The following is an 18,887-nucleotide window of genomic DNA, read 5'->3' as shown; positions in this document are numbered from 1 at the left end:
CGGTACTATACAATTTTCCGATTATTATTTGAGTCACTGGCAGAGATCAGTAACCCAATGAATACACTATTATGGAAAACAAATTTACATTTTTTTTTTTTATTGAAATGGGGAAGTTTGTCCTCTAGGGGCAATTTGAGCTTTTTCAGACCTAAGCGATTTTTAAAAGCCCGGAAGAGGGTAGGGGGTACTCCCATATAAAAGTGACGGGGGTGATCGTCAGAAAGTTTGCAAAGAACCCTTAAAAGGAACCAGAATTCTGTTTTGTGGGCTTACCCAGAAGAATTTGTTACCCCTAAAAGGTACCAAACTGGTTGATTGACATCTGCTTCCTGTCATATTTTTCAGCTCATTACTGTAAAAGGTATCACCATGCCTCTGACGGAAGTAATTTCAGATTTTAACACGTTAAGGGGTACTAAAACCACAAATATTAACCTCTAAAAGGTACGACGATCACCGCCGTTAATTTTATTGGAGAGTCCCCCCCCCCCCCCCCTCCCGAGGAATTAAGGCGACTTAAGTTCCCAGCGTAGGCCTTGGCGTCCGTTATGGTGACGTGATGACGTTTATTGCTGACTAGAAGTGCGCTGTCCGGTCCGTAAACCTTCAGTCCATTCAGTTTTGATGAAAATCAAAAGTTGTCCTTTAAAAATACAAATCTTGACTTTTAATTTTCAATTTTCAGAAAAAATAAACTTTAAAGTCAAATTTCAAGTTTCACTTTTTTCTGACCTGTGATCAAGATCAAAATAACATTATATTTTTTTTTTCGATTTTAGTTGTTTAGAACTTGATGAAAGTTACATTGATAGTTGGCAAGAGCTACTCAACATTTATAAATGGTCGAATTTATAATCAGCAATATCAAAAATTAACATCGTATCTTCATTGTTGTATTTATAGAAATAATAAAAATTGAAAAGGGACAGTACAGAAAATATCAGTATGTTGAAGGGAGAGTAAAATGTTGAGCAGGCGGCCTGGGAGTGTCTGATTGTTTTTTTTTTTTTTTTTTTAGCCTGAAGCAGAAAAGCAGGGAAGCTCGTGGAACCCAGTGATGCTAATTCAGGGCATTTTGTCACATTTACACGTACACAAGGCACGTAAATATGTATGAATCACCTGTACACAGGGATCTTTGTCCAAATAACCCTTAGCAGTTTCGTTATGGAGGACTCCAAGGAAATATGCTCAATCTCCCAAACTTTGACCGGTTCGGCTTTGTTTAAAGCAAACTTTTTCCGCACGAAGTCAAGCTACGCTATTTGATCTCATACAATTGTAACAGCCGCCGATCTACGTTTCATTCAAGAGATCGAGAAAAAATATTAAATACGAAGCTTCGGTGAGGATAACACAACTTTCCGTTTTCGTTTGCTTACCTGTGATTATATTACCTTATACAAAGCATTAGTTTTAAAAAGAGGTAATAACGTGTACCATGCGGAAATGTCGAGTGATATTTGAGGGGCAACGGAGAAAACTGAAAGGTGTGAGTAACAGTGGAGGGACCTTAGGAGGGTTTCCTTCCGCGTTTCTTGCAGCGTCGTCGCTCGCTTCTTAAAGAGTGCGTTGTTTTGTGTCCTGGCATAATATGCTCCATTATTTTCGAAAAAAAAAATACAACTGCTTATAGTGTAGCTTTTTTGTGGTTTGTGGGTTTTACTTACTGCAACTTTGCAACACAATTATTCTTTGTGGAATCCCAATAAAATTTGAACAGTGTTCGACTTGGAAAGCAAAATCAAAGCAGTTTTGTGCCTCCAAGGGGGGCTCTTAACGAGAACAACACTTAAATGTTTTCTCTCGTGCTCGTAAATAGTTGTTTGGCCTGTTAAGGACATTTTTTTTATAAGCTAATACATTTTGGTCTGCTCAAATGCTTTACTGAAAACTTTATGTATCCAAGCGAATGGTGTAAACACCATACATATTAGGTGATGTAGAGGCCATGGTCGTTGTTACATTGCATTTGACGGCAAATGTTTTCATTTTACTTTTCGTGACTATCGAAATACACCTTACCAACATCTTAAGGAAGCGACGGCTATTGGCGTTGCTCCACTATGCTTTAAACATCATGGCATAACATGATTAGGGTAGGCAATAGTAAAATGGTGCCAAGGCACTTGTTGTTAAAAAAAAAAAAGACTGAACACCTTTCCCCGGATAAGTACCCGTATATAATTAACGCTTGATAAGACCTATTGAATGAATGTGTTTTTTGTCATCATATACTTGATGTACATGTTGTACTGATAGGAAGCACCAAGGTAGCCCATGGAATAGCGCCCATGTTTTCTTTAAACTCGCTTACTTTTCCACTCCTTTTTTGTTTGGAGCATCAGCGGCACCGACTCCAAACGTTAAATACTATCGAATGAAACAACGCACAATGTGAGTGAAGTTTATTTGTGTAGCTCAATTTAGCACAAGTTTGGATCGAAAGGTGCAAAATTTTGAATTGTATAGAGTATTATGTACGATTGCGTAAATCAAACGGATATAGGCGGTCGTTGCAAATTGATGAGATCAATAGCGTAGCATGACATCTTGCAATCTCAAACAGATCAGATTGACTGAATGTGGTTACAACAAGGCCGAACTGGTCAATGCAACTTTAGCAGATGCAGCAGATTTCCTTAAAAGTCCTTTCCTAAATAAATGGATACCCAAGAAAAAAAAAGTAGGCTTTGTGGCAAGCATCACTGAGTTTCAAAAGGTTTGCACGTTTTCATCTTCAGGTTGAAAGGAGGGTAAAAGCCATCTTAGTTCTTGCCAAGCAACGTCGTACCACTTCCGGTTTTATGTTCTCTTTAATTTTGATTCCAACACAGATATCATTGTTTCTTTCTATAAATACAAAAATCAAAAAAAAAAAAAAAAGATTTTTGAATTTACAGCCTTGATACTACTGTTTATAGGCTCGATCCTTCAAAAGTATTTTATTTGTAAAATGATGCTTGTAATTTTCCGCCAATCAACTGTTAAATTGAATTTTTTTTATTCTATTTAAAATGCCAATTTAAAATTTAAAATCAGCAAGATAAGCATTATTTTCTATTTTTCAGATCATTCTTTAAACTTATTTTTGTTTGAAACTTTAACAGATTGTCTGAAAACTAAAGAGGACCTTTTTTCACTTTCCGCTTAAATTGAGAACTTGATTTCTGAATTGCTGTAGATTTCCTTTCAAAGCTGCGTCGTTAAAAGGAGGAAATGGGAAAGGTGTTATTTTTTCTAATCTATGTTGGTAAATGGAAGGTTTAACGGTTAACGCACAGTCGGGGGATACCATCCCAGGTAAGAGTAGACGGGTATTGGCAAAAACAAAAATCCAAGAAAAAGAAAAGTAAAAATTCGTCACAGGCGTGCTTTAGCAGTTTCTTTGGGGTGAGACGAAAATAGCTGAAAAACGGTCATAAGAAAATGACTGCCGTTATCGTCGAAAATTGCGGAAAACATCCTATAAAGAAAATAATCTCATTCATCAGTGATTGAAAACTATAGTCCTCGCCACATCTTTTGATCAATATTATTACGGGGGAATTCGCAAGTTTACACGGAATTAGGAACTTAATATTTCGCACAGAATTTTGTTCGTAGCACAAACAATTAATAAGCCTGCAGAAGAAAATAATGGGCTATTCATTACAGGTTGATTGTCCGTAATTAAACCATATTTAATCTTAAAAAGAAAGGTGTTTGGTCTTCTTGCAAATATTTATTCGCTTTCGCTGCAAGAAGTTAGTTTGCTTTAAGATATTCGCTGATTCTTGTTCTCTGTAACTTTAGAAAACCAACGGAAGCACAATGTAAACAACTTGTAAAGCTAAATTAGCATTTCTTTTGTGCCTTGAGGATTCGGAAGTATTGTACTAAACTTAGGCCAACAATTACTTTCTTTAGTTCATTAAGTTTAAAATTACTTTTTGTTGGAGCTCGTTTCGATTACTTTAGAAGTAGATAGCTCCTATACGATTAATTTACAGCTAGCATATTCAGCTGTCCTGTTATTTCCTAGTCGAATTGGTTCTCGTTAGAGGTGTAGATGTACTTAATGAAAAGTTCTCGTTATCTCCGGAACAGTGTACTCGCAGCTGTTCGTCAGTCGTAGGTTTCATTAAGATTTCCTAGTTGTAATGTAGTGTATTCAGAAAGGCGTTTGCCGCTGGAATTAGTTTCCAAGCTGGACCCACAATCTTGACGACTAAGCGGCAATTTTAATTTAGTTAGCTATATCTACAAAGACTGCTGTTCCGCTCTTAATGGTTTTTCATTTAGTTGTATTGACACGCGTATAGCACCTTGTAAAAAGCAATTAATGTACAAGCACATAAAAGCCCTTGTTGTACAATATTCTTTCGAATTACAAGTGAGTCAGAATAAAGCTCTGTTGGACCATTTCCTCGTTCTGTTGCTGAAGTTCTGTCCAGTTCGTGGTTAGATCCTTGGTACCACCTTGAGTAGTGACAGTCTCTCCCTGCGAGCGAGTGCTCCCATTTGACTGAAATTTCCCCGTGCGTTCCTGTTAAGCCTTCGTTGCAGTTTCCGTGTATTTCCCGCAACATTTGGAAAAATCTACTGACACAATATCCTTGAAGTATCGCCATATGTCTAACAGAGGTCATTCTACGTTTTTGCACTCAGCTGTACCAATTCACAAATTTACGCTTCTAAATGGTAGGACGATCACCAACGGTATTTTTATGCTTTTCGAGTGGAGTTTTGAGTGGAGTATTCCGTGACGATAAACGTGTTTGTAAACATATTTGACCACTCTTGATGAGCCTTTTTTGTTTGGAAAATGCCAACTGGTCTTCAAATTTGGTCAGTCACAAGGTCTAATTATACGTTTCAAGCAGGCGAGGATATGATTTGATTTGAAAATCAATGCAGTTCATTCTGTCCGGGCTGGTCTTTAAACAACTCAATTAACCATTCACTTTGTCTGGCAAAACTAAAACTTGCCTGTATTCTTAACAAAAAAAAAAGATGACCAATGAACGATGTCGAGCCGCCTTTTTATTATTATTTTATTTTATTTATTTATTTATTTTTACCTACCCGTGTAGTATTGGATTCAGGCTTTCTTTTTGTCTCTGCTTAAGTTGCGTAAATAATTGCGAGAGTCTTTGTTCTATTTAGACTATTAAGTTAGTTGGTAAGTTATTTCAACAGATGACTACAATATTTCATGTGATCCCATTTTCCCACCTACTTACAGATATTTAAGGGCTGCCATATGTGGGAAAGTTCCCAGAGGTAAATCCTTGATCCCAGTCTCACGTAAAATCCTGTTCAAGATTAAGCCAAATTTTCACATAAAAACAGCGTTTCATAAATAACATAAGTCATTTTATATCAATGATGTCTCCATGAAAAATTAAAGCTAGATATTTAAAAGGCAATTTGGTAATCAATGATAGAATTTAAGAATTTGAGCCCTGAAATAGATTCATTTTACATAAAAAATAAATTTTTAACAGCTAATAAGAAGATATTCATTCGACGAGCAAAAATAAATCGTACAGCCTTGTAGCAGTTGTTGGGATGCACTTGAGGCAGTCGGGCGTCAATCGTGTCTCTATGCACTTATATATATTCTCAACTTGGTCTATTTGTCTCTGGATGTATCCCCATCCATAGGCAATGCAGGGATTACTGCCATCTGGAAGATTAAAAGTAAATGATATGCTAATTAGCTTTAATTAATGTATTGGGTTCGCCTTATGTAGTATTGGATCAGATGCAGGGTTGCCTGTGACAAATTTCCTTCATTTACGACGCCCGCTGATTTCAAAATTTATTAAAATTGCAAATATCGAACGAAAAAATCACCAAACTTCATATCTTTTGCTAAAACGTCAGGTGACAGCAATTTGATTTGACTTACTACTACTGTAAATGTAGTTCACTGAACTTAAATTTTCCCCTTTTTTGCTTTCTTCTTTCGTCAACGAAAGTTTATCATTTTTACCTATACTGCTCTACTTTCGCAGTGTTTGTTTATCAGGAGTGATTGCTTTCAATTCAATGGAGACGCTCTTGTAAGATATTTAAAGATAGAGAAAGCAGAGCTGTCTCGTTCAAGTTGGCTGCCGTTTGGAAAACATGACGTATTTCCAAATTTCAAATGACATTCTCAAACTCATTAATAATTCAAAAGCCAAAGACAAAGGAAATTATGCACCGTGACGTGTTTGGATATCTGATGAAAAACTCCTCGTTTTTGCATCCTTAATTTCTCCCTCAAAATAGGTTTGTTTGAGAAGATGTATCAAACACTCGTCACAGTGTTTCATCACAATATCAAAAACCTCGAAGTTCGTCAAAAATACTCCGCTACGCGTCGTATTTTCAACTCCCTTCTCGGTGTTTGTTATGTGATGAAACACTGTGTCTCGTGTTTGATATATTACTTATTATTATTATTATTATTATTATTATTATTATTATTATTATTATTATTATTATTATTATTATTATTATTATTATTATTATTGTTAGGGGCGCGCGCAAAGCCCTATAGCTAAGAGATTTTGGTAAACCCGCGAGGAAGAGAAATTTTGGGTTGGTTATGACGTCACTTCCGTGCGACCGACGACCGTATGTACGTACGTTCGCTCCATCATGTAATCCAATGTAAAATGAAACACTTAAACTCTGTGCTGCAACCCGGGTTTCTTTCGGTAGGAAGTGGGATAGCCAACTTCTTTCAGAAAAACAAACGAGAATTTCGAAGAAAACTAATTTTTATATTCGTTAAATATTTCGACAAACGACATATGTCGAGAAAGCTGGCGACTAATAAGGAAATTTGAGGCCCGAAAGCAACTGAGAGGGCAAACAAACAGGCGAAATGTCAGTTGAAAACAAACATGCGGTGAGTAAGCAACTCGAAAGTCGCTTAGAAATTAAATACAATTTTGCAGACAATTGTCGGCAATTTTCCATATTTAATATATTTTTCAAACTAAACACAAATACTTAAGTCGTTGCCATACGACAAATATTCGTGGATAAATTATTTTTTAACATACACAGAGCTATTCACAGTGACGAATTGTTTTGAACATTTTGTGTTGGACTTAATATGTATTACAAATGCATTCGCAGCGCACATCAGTAAACCCGCAGTAAACGCTTAAATATTTCGGACCACAACCAAACATTAATTTCTCTTGTATTCTTTTTTTTTCTTTTTGGTAAAATTTACTTAAAGACTAGAATTATTTCTTAAGAAGAAATATTCGCAGAGTTATAAATTGTTTTTAACATTTTGCGTTGTACTTGTGTAATTCATTCGCCTTTCGCATCCTATATTAATAAACACGATCTAAATTTAAGCGCTCATTGAAATATTTTGAGCCACAACCAAACATTATTTTTTCTGAATTTTCCCTCTAATAACGTTTACTTGGAGACTAGAACTATTTCTGTAGGAGAAATATTCCCAGAGTTATGAATTGTTTGGAATATTTTGTGTTGGACTTGTGTAATTCATTCGCCATTAGCAGCGCATATTTGTAAACACGCTCTAATTTTAAGCGCTTAATGACATATTTCGGACCACTATCAAACATTATTTTCCTGTATTCTCCTTTTGTTAACGTTTACTTAGAGACTAGAACTATATCTGTAGGAGGCAATACCTAGAGTTATGAATTGTTTTGAACATTTTGTGTTGGACTTGTGTAATTCATTCGCCATTCGCGGCGCATATTTGCACACACGCGGACTTGCATATATATAAATGCTATTAAAAAGGAATAGTGGAGCTCCGCTTTTAGACTGGGTTAAATATATTAAGTATAATTACTCACGTGATTAAAATTAATTTAAAAAAAATTGGGAAACTCATTAATGAGAAAAATTTTGCTTTGGTTATGACGTCACTTCGTCCGCCCGACCCTCCGTACGCAATCCCACAATGCTAATGCGCCCGTGTTTGTTTTGCGGGAAGTTGCATGGCGAGATGCGTTTACAAAAGAAATCCTACAGAACACAAAATACAAAGTCAATTAATATGTATTTATTGAATTTGTTGACAAACGTAGAGAGAAGAGAAAGAGAGAGAAAAAGAAAACAAGAAAAGCGGAGACGATTAAGCAAAGTTCAACGTGAAAGAGAGCGACGGATAGCAAGTTAGAGCAGGCTAGCAGTAAAAAGTAAGTTTTAAGAAGCCTAACATTTGCCTATATCACCAGTTCGTGATCAGTTATGGTAACTTTTAGAACTCTTAAATAGCTTAACATAGACGCTTTATTCGCTTTCGATACCACCAATATTCGAAAGAGGTTAATTTTTGAAAAAAATTGTTTCGTGGTTGTGCTTTATCATTCGCACCGCAAGACTGTCATGTGTTTACAAAAGTTTTAAAGCTCTGAAATATTCTACCAAACACCAAATAGTATTTTTATGGATTCTCCTTTTCTTAGCGTATATTTAGAAATTAGAATTGTTACTAATTAGGAGCAGAATTGACACAGTTCTGAGTTTCCAAACATTTTTTAATATGTCTGTGAACCCTGTTAAGCAACGACGATGGCAGCAACAACGTTGCAAAACAATCGCTCCGCACGAGCATTTTAAATTTTGGTAAATTTTTTTGCCGTCCTCCGCAAGACTACAACGTGAAATGACCTAATTTAAGGTTTTGGGGAGAACATGTGCAAACGACGGTGAATTTTTCTCTGTTAACTTGAACGCAACTCCTACTAACATAGGCAACTTGCTAGCCGTTTACTTAAGTCTAATGCGTTTCCGAGCAACAGTCAATAATTTTCCTTATTAATGTGTTTCAGGCTTTACAAATATACTTCAATCGTTTCGACAGGACAAATATTCATCGAAAAACTAATTTTTGAACATTTTGTTCCGGGGTAGTTTCGTTCGCACCGCACGGCTCTCATTCGAACTGTGCCAAGCAATCAAGAGTGATTTTCCCGTGTTCTTTTCTTGTTGAAGTGTGTTTAGATTTTAGTATAAGCAATATTGACTGAGTCGTAAATTCTACACATGTAATAAAAAGAGAATATAAGTTTAATTCAGGAGTAAACTGACAACAATAAAACTTAATGTCAGGCATCAATTAATTGTTCACCTGCGCTTGAAGCTTCCTACCGCTTGAAAATCCGCGAAAATAGATCGATAAAAATAGCAAACGGTGGATCTAAAAGAACTTACGGAGTAATTTCTTCCATCGAATTTGACCTGCTCCTTCCTCCCATCAAAAGGACACTGTTATGCTCGGTTATCATTCGTTTAAAGAAGAAGTAGCGCGGTGAAAGCTCTTAGTCGCCACGACTTATTTCAGTTTCTCAACTGAACAAATGTCAATCCGACCCAAGTTTTTAGTTTTGATCGAAAATCAGTTGCCTTTTCTTGTAAGAGACGCGAAAACTTAACGTTTAGGATTTTCCTTAGTCTAAATGCAGCACTTGATTTTCATGTATTTGTGGTACAAAAAAAAAAAAAACCTGGCTTAAACAGTCCAACCCCACAGAACTTGGAAGAACTCGTTGTCTTTGGACACAAAATGAAGAATTTAATGAAATGTAGAACTGACCTGCTCAGCCAATGAGGAGCGAGTATTATCGTCGCTCGACCAATCAGGGGTAAGAAATTTTGCCCTCGAGGAAAGGAAAGTTGAGAAAAATTGCCCTCTGTTAAAACAAATCAGCATTCAAAAAAATGTTTCCCTTTGTATTACATTGTTATTATAGTTTAAGCAGTTTGCTTCATATGCACTAAAAATGTATATAACTGCAGACAGGATGAGGAACTGGTATTAAGGTTATTACGTTCATACGCTAACCAGATTTCTATAAATGCCATGAAAAATATTGGAGCTCCCCTTTTAGGTTTGGCTTGAAATATATTTATTAGTAGGATATGACGCAATCCTCGACTAATCAGATGAACGGAATCTCTAAAATCATCTGAGTAATTATACTAAACTGGATATATTTAATTATTTTCAAACGCGCGTTTGAGATAAGATGACAGCGTATAATCATCAAAACCAATCAAGAGATATTGCTAGATCTTGATGATTTCACCTTAAAAGAACAATCAGGAGATAATTCAACGGTCGCTATTCTAGGGGCATGCTTAAATGGCTCATGGCCGCTTTATCTGTCTCGATTTGCAAGAACATATCCCAGCAAATATTGGGTTATGTTAACTTTTCGTGAAAGATTAATTATCTTAATCGAATGACAGGATAGCTGGCATGAAGCCCATTTTTAGCCAGAGTTGAGCTATTTTACATTATTTGGCCCATTACGGTCAGAGTGAGTATACAATTGTGAACGTCTTTGAATATCTAAGTCGCGAAATTGCACGAGAGCGCTAGAATATTTATCTACAAACAATAAGAATAAGGGCATAAAAAGCTAGTAGAATGAAAGAGCCCAATCATGGCTGTGATTAGCTTCCCAAGCGGTTAAGATGGAGCAATCTTGCCCGCTCCCGATTACCCATTACCAGTAAGCTCAGCATCAAAAGTTTAATCCACAAACAATGCAACATTTCCTTTGATTTTCTTGTTGTTCTGGTGGAAACGCTCACTAGTAAAGGGACATGAAATCTTGTTGGGGTAGGGTAAATTTTGTTTTAGCTTTAATGACTGTGACGTTGAATTTATGAGTTGCTCTGCAGTGTCAGATCTTAGTGTAAGGTTAATTTGGTAAAACTTTTTGTTTATTAGTGTCTCAAGTGGAGTACTAAATTGATTAGTTCTCCCACTTTGCAAGGAATGTTTTTAAATTCAAGTGTAGTGATAGTTGCGTTCAGTGTTTAGTGCAATTCAGAATAGTTGCATAGTTTCTCATTTCATCATTTCATTTTACCTGCCTCTTTCTTGTTGTAAACAACAAAATCGTCTCAAAGTGGCTGGAGATAAACCGTGCGTTGTCTTTCACTATGCTTGTTTATTACCACGTGCACTGTACGATCTTCCGATTTCAACGATTGTTTCTATTCAGTATTAATCTCTAACTTCTTATCAGAACATGTTCACATTCACTCAGCCAATCAGTGCCCTGTATTTGTGTGCTCTATATCTCACAAACTCTCTTAAAATATGCAAAGAGGCGGGGGCTTTAAAGCACAGGGAAATTGTGGGGTAAAATGACTACTAATTACTATGATCTATATAGAGCATACTAATAAGAAAATAGAGCATACAGCCGTCTAATTGTTTTAGCATACCTCAGTGGCCGATCTATCAAGCAAAAAAATATTTTTATTTCATACATTTTTATACATTTGTGCAATGATGCATGCTAGATCGCGCGCTCTGACAAACTGGCCCATTAACAAAAGCTCATTCATCAATAAAAACAAAGCTACACAGTGATCTCGCCATACATTGCGCAGTCTCAGAAACTTGCAAACCGTAGAAGAGCAAATGATGTTAACCTCAAACTAAGCTTAATTTCAAAGTCCTTTTCATTTTCAAATTCTGGAAAAGAGTTGACAGATATTTTGCCGTCTGCTTCGTCGGTGTTGTCGTTTACGCCGCCTTGGTGGTTTTTTTGTCGTCAAAACCGCCCCCGGAAAGTCTCTTTGTAGCTTAAGGACGGTGCCTACTAATACCGAAGTATTTTTGTGCGGCTTATTACTATGCGGGAAAAACAGATATGAGCAAGGCCTCTTGGAATCCAAAAGAAAATTGGGGGCAGCCACGCATTTTTCAGAGACAATTAAGCAATAATATCTCTAAAAAGCGCCAAAATATAAAGCAATGTATAGGATGTTTTCCTAAATTGAAGCTTAATTATTTCTGGAAAACGCATGGTTACCCCTAATTTTCTTTTGAGATACCAAAAGCACTTGGTAAGTTCTGCTTTCTCCGTATAGTTTTAAACCGCGCAAAATTATTCCTGTAGTAGTAGGTACCACCCATAGGAAACCCGAGTATGTCGAGATGCGCAGAACGTATGCGCAGTAACAATAGTAGGCACCGTCCTTAAAATATCGTCTACATAACCCTGGGGTGTTTGGTGGAGCATAAACATCTTTGGAGTGAGACTGCGTTGGTTTTCTCTTCCTCTCCTTCCAAAATACAGGTTTGTGTAAAACCACGCGGTTTGCTGTAATTGTTTAGGATCTTTTGTATCTGCATTTCCCAGTTGACGACTTTCAAAAAGCTTTTGCAATTGCTCGCTTGTGATGGGAGTTTATAAACAACTGGACGAACTTTTTTCCTCTTTCATCAGATTTTTACAAACTGCATTTAGGGCATCATTTGCCTTCTTAAATTCATAATCACCGACGATAGACCCCGGCTTTTTAATAGGTGCTTGCTTCAAATATCTATCAATGGCCGCTCGGATGCGCTTTAAGTGAAAAAACTTTAAACGGTTTGCCATTTGTTTGTCTCACTGACACATAAAACCTCTGCAAACACGTGTTAATACGACTTTGGTTTGTCATTCAATGGGTGTCGTAGTTTCTTTTTGGGTTGAAAACCAATCTAAAACAAAACAAGCACCGCAATTGTTACTTTTCTTGGACAACTTTGTTTTAAATAAAGCATTTTATTTCGGAAATTGTACTTACTTACTTATACTTAAACGGCGACAATAGGGCAGCGAACAATATAACGACTAAACTGTTTCGTTTTCTGTTCTTATAGTGTTCCTCATAGCTAATTTGGGAAATTACATTACGTATTTCTAGAACGTTCCAAGCTTTGTGATGAGACTTTGCTTAGTCGGTACCTCAATATATCAGTAATTTAATACCAATAATTAAACAATCTGCCTATTACTTCCGCTCAAATGATGTAATTCTACGAGAATTTTCTCCTGGAAAAAAAAATGTAGCGATTATAATTTGGTGGTAGGTCTTTTTGTCGCCGCTGCTTCCACACTGTAGAATGCTTTACCTCTTGCCATACAGAAACCTAGATCACTACATTGTTTGAAATCCTCACTGAAAACCTATCTGTTTAGGTTAGCTTTAGATGCTAAGTATAACTCTAATGTATCATACCTAGTTTAATTTCCATGCTGTAACGCGCCTTTGGTCATTATATGTTAAAATGCGCTATACAAGTTGTTAATTATAACTATTTAGCATAAAAATTCATTTGCTAATTTAACTATTTCTGAAAGCAGAAAAAAATTAATGTTAAGATCCGTGCGAGTTATTCAGGAAACAACAGTAAAAAAGGTTAATTCGCCGTCGATGTGGCCTAACGGGTTCATCTTCAGGTTTCTTTTAAGGCTTATATAAGTATTTTTTGTTTTGGTTTTTGTTTTTTTAGATTCGAGTGACATACTTGAGGAAAAGTCTCGCGAACATAGGAGGAGTCTTTTCTTCATGAAACGTTATACTACTATTTCCCGACTTTTCTGACTTTAACTAGCTAAAATTGTCCTAGTGAAAACACAACCAATAGGGTTGAGATATTTTCCGGATTTGAACGAAATTTGGAGAAAACATTCGTCACACACTAATGCACAAAAGTGTTTCAGGCTCTTGCCAAAATCGTCTCCCTAGCGCATAAGACTCCTTTAAAAATATTCAATTATCAAACTTAACAATAGATTTTCTCAGTACGCAATGGGCATTTCGAAAAAGCCTGAACGCTTTGTTAGCCCATTATCTCCTGAAGGATATAGTCTAGCTTGCTGGGATATCTGCATTAACGTGGGAACTGGTAATTAATTCAGTCAAAGCACACACTGACAGTTTTGGGTTTCAGTGCTTTCATCGCCTTCAAAACCGAAAGCATTGTTTCCAGATTGTACAGCTTAATAGCTTTACATTAATATATAGTTAACGTTTTTAGGGTTTCTATAAAAGCGGTCCAAGTAGGTTTGGAATAACCCATTACCGATTGTCCTCAAAATTTCACAGTTGCCCTTAAACCTTCGTTTCTCGGCCGACTGTGCATTTTTCGTACAATCTTTCGCCTCAATCGGACAATATCGTCCGATACGGTAACCGCCTGAGGGTGTATTTGCTAAACAACCGCGCTTAATACAAAACCACTTGACGATTTTTTTCCAATAGTAACGCGTAGATTATAATCGGTAAATTATAATTTATCATAACAAACAACCTCTGAATGGCAAATTGACATTTACTTTGGAGAGTACTTTCTACTTACCGGGAGAAACAAAGGAGAAATCTAACTTGTATCCTATGTATCCGTAGTATCCGTAGTATCCATATGCATATCCGTCTGAGTGAAAGGTTAGCACAGCATAGCGTCCAGTGAAACTGATATTCAATCCAGACTGCACCCCACAGTATGTACCTACGGTATAGTTGTTATCATTGGAAATCCTCAAGTGGTCATACCTGTAAACAAGAAAGACGTATTTGTTTAGTTCATTTATGATGAGATAACATAGGCTTAAATGACATGAGCTAACACAACTTGATAATATAAGATGTGACAAAATCACACGCATTATTATGTGTTTACTGAGTTAAAGGAGCACGGCCAATTACTAACAAATAAGAGCACATATACACATTAGAGTAGAACAAACATTACAATAACTTACATTTAAACTATATAATGACAAATCGACTAAGTAATCGATAAGAAAATGCTAAATGATGCAAATACAACGACACAGACAAACAACCCTTATAAACAGCTTACCTACCAATTTGTCTAAAAAAAGCAAAGGTTTCAAAACAACTCATAATCAGGCCAGTATGAAGTAAAGACAGGCGAGAAGAGTAGAAAATCAGCGGATCTGTACAGCTCCCGGCCCCGAAATGATCCCCAACCCTGAAATGATCCTCAAATTGATCCCCGAAATGATCCCGACCCCAAAATGATCCCCACTTTTCTTCTTGTCGACCTCGAAATGATCCCAAAGGAATTATGGAATGGTGATTAAACATGGGACTGTGGATTACTCAATAATTAGGGAAAGTAAAGACATTTTGGCGTATGTAGTGAATAGATTTACGGGGCCGATTCAATTCAATTCAATTCATTTATTTTGCCATTAAGCAAAAAAAAAAAAAAAATACAACATAAATATATTAAAAATGATACACAATATTACAATCTACTAAACTATTTACAAGATTAAATGTGTCAAAGGCTAGGAAGCCTATATGGAAGCCGGGGGCTTATTAGCTATAGGCTTCCTGGAACTATAGGATAAACCATAGAAGTTACGGGTACTGAATGAAAATTCCAATTGCGATATTAACAACTAAAAAAGAATAAAGTAAACTAAGAATAGGGAAAATTTTTCAATAAATGCAATTTGTAGAAACATTTGTAACTGAAGCTAATTGATGTTTTTTTTTTTAAAGGTGGACTGCAAAAGACATAATACAACGACATAACAGGAACGACTTTAATTCTTAATAGGTATGCATAACTTATAAATACAATTGATCACATGACAGCAAACAATAGAAACAGATACGAAAATATTAACGTGTTAAATGGCTAGCTAACAAAACCTTGTCTTGGTAACATTACAAGGAATCCGAAAATCACGTAAATGAAGGGAAATGAGAGTGAAACATATGGCTAACAACGTTCTGAAATAGTAAACTTTGTAATAGCCTCCCACGCAGTCGTTTTTAGGGGACTCGTATTACCTCCTCCCCACAAACGCCTGCTTACCCAAGCGCCACATTCCTTTCCGCCGCTAAGCCAATCACAGTGAACCTTCTAAAATCTGGAAGGTTGACCTTGACCTCAGAACGCCTCTCGTGGGAACAGTAAAAAAAACACAACGGAGACAGAACTTGACCGAGCTTACGTGAGCTTTTAGCACCGTGTGCCCTACGTTCAAAATTTATCGTGTAAATGCCTATCAACTGACGGCAATAAAAAAATTTGTGACGGGAAATAGCGATATTTTCGTCAATTTGCCGACTGGTTGTAAACGCAAAGTCGCTTTAATATTTATCAAGCTTTGCCTTCAATCTTGTCGACCTTGTCGGTGTGGAGGAAACCGAAATATTACCCGATATGTCGGTAAACTTTAAAGATTTTGCAGTTGAAACTCGCTTTGTTGTTGCAATTTGTTCGATCGGGGGCATGTGCGACATTTTCCACGAGGACCACAAGTTGATCGGCTCTTTGTCGTTTAACTTTCCGTTTAATAGTCTTTAATAAACTGATAAATACTGCAGATCTCCCCTTGATACCTTCTACATTCTTCTTTGCTTTCTCGAATCGAGTTAGTCTGTCGTAGCACTTCGTACAAACAAACAAATCTGCTCCAGAGTTTCCGCACCCGTAAGAGGCGATATCTTCACCGATTGTCAACTCGATCAGGCGGGGAAGATCGATTACACTTTCTCGAAGATTTTGACTCTCCCAGCAGTGTCAAAACGTCGCACAAGAAGCGCTTGTATTCACATTCGATATTTGTTTTGGTGTTTCAGCCATGACCAGCCATTCCAGAAGTGAAAAAATATATATATATTCCAACTTAACTCCCGCATCTCTCAAGACTGTAACAGAGACTGTAGACACTGTACAAAGCTCGCGGGAAACGGAAGCGACCATTGTAACCAGCAATTTGATTTGATGTCATTAAACAATGCCTCGATGGTGATTGGCTAGGGTGCTTGGGGAGTAAAACAATGGGAAAGGAATGTGGCGCTTGGGTAAGCAGGCGTTTGTGGGGAGGAGGTAATACGAGTCCCCTAAAAACGACTGCGTGGGAGGCTAACTTTGTAATATCAGAGCACGGCGAGATATAACGAATCGACTAAACGTTGTTTGTTTTTTTACTGAAATACAAAAAATATTCCAATTTGTAAGTAAATGTAAAAATCGCATCTCAAATGTCGTTGAACGTCAGTTGCAGTCCACCTTTCAAAAAAAAAACATTAATTAGCTTCAGTTACAAATGTTTCTACAAATTGCATTTATTGAAAAATTTTCCCTATTCTTAGTTTACTTTATTCTCTTTTAGTTGTTAAAATCGGCGCCGTAAATCTATTCACTACATACGCCAAAATGTCTTAACTTTCCCTAATTATTGAGCAATCCACAGTCCCATGTTTAATCACCATTCTATAATTCCTTGGGGATCATTTCGGGGTCGACAAGAAGAAGGGTGGGGATCATTTTGGGGTCGGGATCATTTCGGGGTCGATTTGGGGATCATTTCAGGGTTGGGGATCACTTCGGGGTCGGGATCATTTCGGGGCCTGTACAGATCACATACGTGCAAAACTAGTTTATCACATGTGTGTCATGACAGTAAATGACAAGGCAGTCTAGTTATTGATTTCATTCTTAGCTTCAGATTAAAACAGCAAAACAATAACAACAAAAAGCAAAAAAAAAAAAAAAAAAAAACACAAATAAGCAAAGAAACAGGCAAATGAGTCTCCCGATAAAAATAGCTACTTCTAGAGTTATGAGACCAACAAGTAATTTTGTTCTTTGCGATGTTTCAATAACTTTTTTTCGAGTAGTGTATATACCTTTTTTTCTTTTTTCTTTTTTTTGTCTTTTATTCTTCTCCAGTCATCTCCACAATATACATTAGGAGAATAAAGGTATTAAAATAACGGGGAAAGGGCCAAAAATAGAAAGACTAATACTTAGCCCTAATGATGAAAAAAAAAAAAAACAAGGTTCAAGCAAATATAGACAAAGCAAAGAAACAATCAACCACCGTTATCATGCAATGGAGATTATGTAATGTATACTCTAAACACTGATTCGATAGTTTTGTACCCGCAAGGTGAATAACCCTCCAGGGTAAAATGGGAAAAGTAAATCCTTATGGCCATGCCGTGTGGAATTTGTACCCGATAAACACAGTCCATGTTGTTTGGATAGTTGTTTGGATATCCGGGACTTTTCAGTGTGTTGTTGACAACGGCACCACATCCTGTTGGATTAAGTAGACATTTAGTTTTAATGAGTAATTTCTTAGATATAGATCAGTTTGTGATCAAAGTTAACGCTAAAAAATCACGACTTTTCGACCTCTCCGAGGTCAGTTTCAAGTTCGCTTATAAAAAAAACCAAAGTTTAGCATAATTATATTACAAACAGTTAAAATCGGTAGCAATGTCAGGAACGCTAAAATGTGATAAAATGTGTCAATTATAAGTATTTACAAAGTTAAAAAAGGACATAAAACAATGAAACAATAAAACAATAACGAGGCTTGCTAAGAACTGATCTAAACAAATAATTTTGCGCGGATGGAATCACACTGTTTGTTAAGTGTTGGTTTAAGTTCTTTGATAAAGAAAAAAGCGTTACGAAAATAAGGCAGTCAAGTTTGTTCTGACATTTTCTAAAAATTTTAAAACTTCGCACAGTGCCATTTGGGGATATATTGTGCTGCTCCGTCAGGTGGTTTCCGATTGCCGATTCCTAGCTTTGTACGGTGTCACTGCTTAATTAAAAACTAAGCTTTGTGATACGTTTTTTTGTTCTTTACTATGATTGTAAATCAAGAATAGAGCGTTTTGCGAAGAAACCCTTGCTTTAGTACATTTCATTAATTTTTCACCTAAGGACTACGAGTCAAACATTGTAAACAATATTTTGATTTCCTTCTATTTAACAGTAAAGTGCTTCGAACTGCCAATTCTTTTCACCAAAACAAATTTTCCTACTTTGGTGAGTATCTCTACGAAAAAAAAAAATGTTTTGGTTAAATTTTCGCCTTTTTATCTGCCTTAAAGTCGAGTTCCACAGCGCAAAGGGGATCTGGGGAGCGTCAAGTTGTGACGTAAAATCGAGGACGACGCTCAAGCAATTTTCTGTCAATTATCTTTATTTTTGAACTGTCAAAACTTTCTGTAGCAAAATTCGTTCGATTCGGGCTCCATAGCTATCAAAATTCTACTGAAATTTTACAACGTCATCCATGTCATCGCATTTGGAGACGAACTTTGACTCA

At 36.5% G+C, this 18,887-nt stretch overlaps 3 protein-coding genes across 4 annotated transcripts in view; 2 read left to right on the top strand and 1 right to left on the bottom strand.

The window, feature by feature from the left end:
• The window catches only part of LOC146468817 (ras-like protein 1), a 348,000-nt gene that overhangs the window by 237,393 nt on the left and 91,720 nt on the right, over window positions 1–18,887 (top strand). The gene's annotated exons all lie outside the window — the stretch shown is intronic.
• Window positions 1–18,887, top strand: part of LOC146468819 (uncharacterized) — a 349,521-nt gene that overhangs the window by 271,536 nt on the left and 59,098 nt on the right. The gene's annotated exons all lie outside the window — the stretch shown is intronic.
• The window catches only part of LOC146468820 (neuropilin-2-like), a 59,799-nt gene continuing 43,712 nt past the window's right edge, over window positions 2,801–18,887 (bottom strand). Inside the window, exons 10-13 of the mRNA XM_085123895.1 lie at window positions 17,705–17,861; window positions 14,132–14,325; window positions 5,536–5,674; window positions 2,801–5,300 (exon numbers count right to left, since the gene is read on the bottom strand). Coding sequence (XP_084980021.1) covers window positions 5,225–5,300; window positions 5,536–5,674; window positions 14,132–14,325; window positions 17,705–17,861 — 566 coding nt within the window. The 3' untranslated portion in view covers window positions 2,801–5,224. The remainder of the gene's footprint in view (window positions 5,301–5,535; window positions 5,675–14,131; window positions 14,326–17,704; window positions 17,862–18,887) is intronic.

This window comes from Pavona decussata, unplaced genomic scaffold (genome assembly GCF_977016875.1).
Source record: "Pavona decussata unplaced genomic scaffold, jaPavDecu1.1 SCAFFOLD_128, whole genome shotgun sequence".
NCBI classification, from domain to species: Eukaryota; Metazoa; Cnidaria; class Anthozoa; order Scleractinia; family Agariciidae; genus Pavona; species Pavona decussata.
This window is presented reverse-complemented; position numbering and strand designations above follow the sequence as displayed.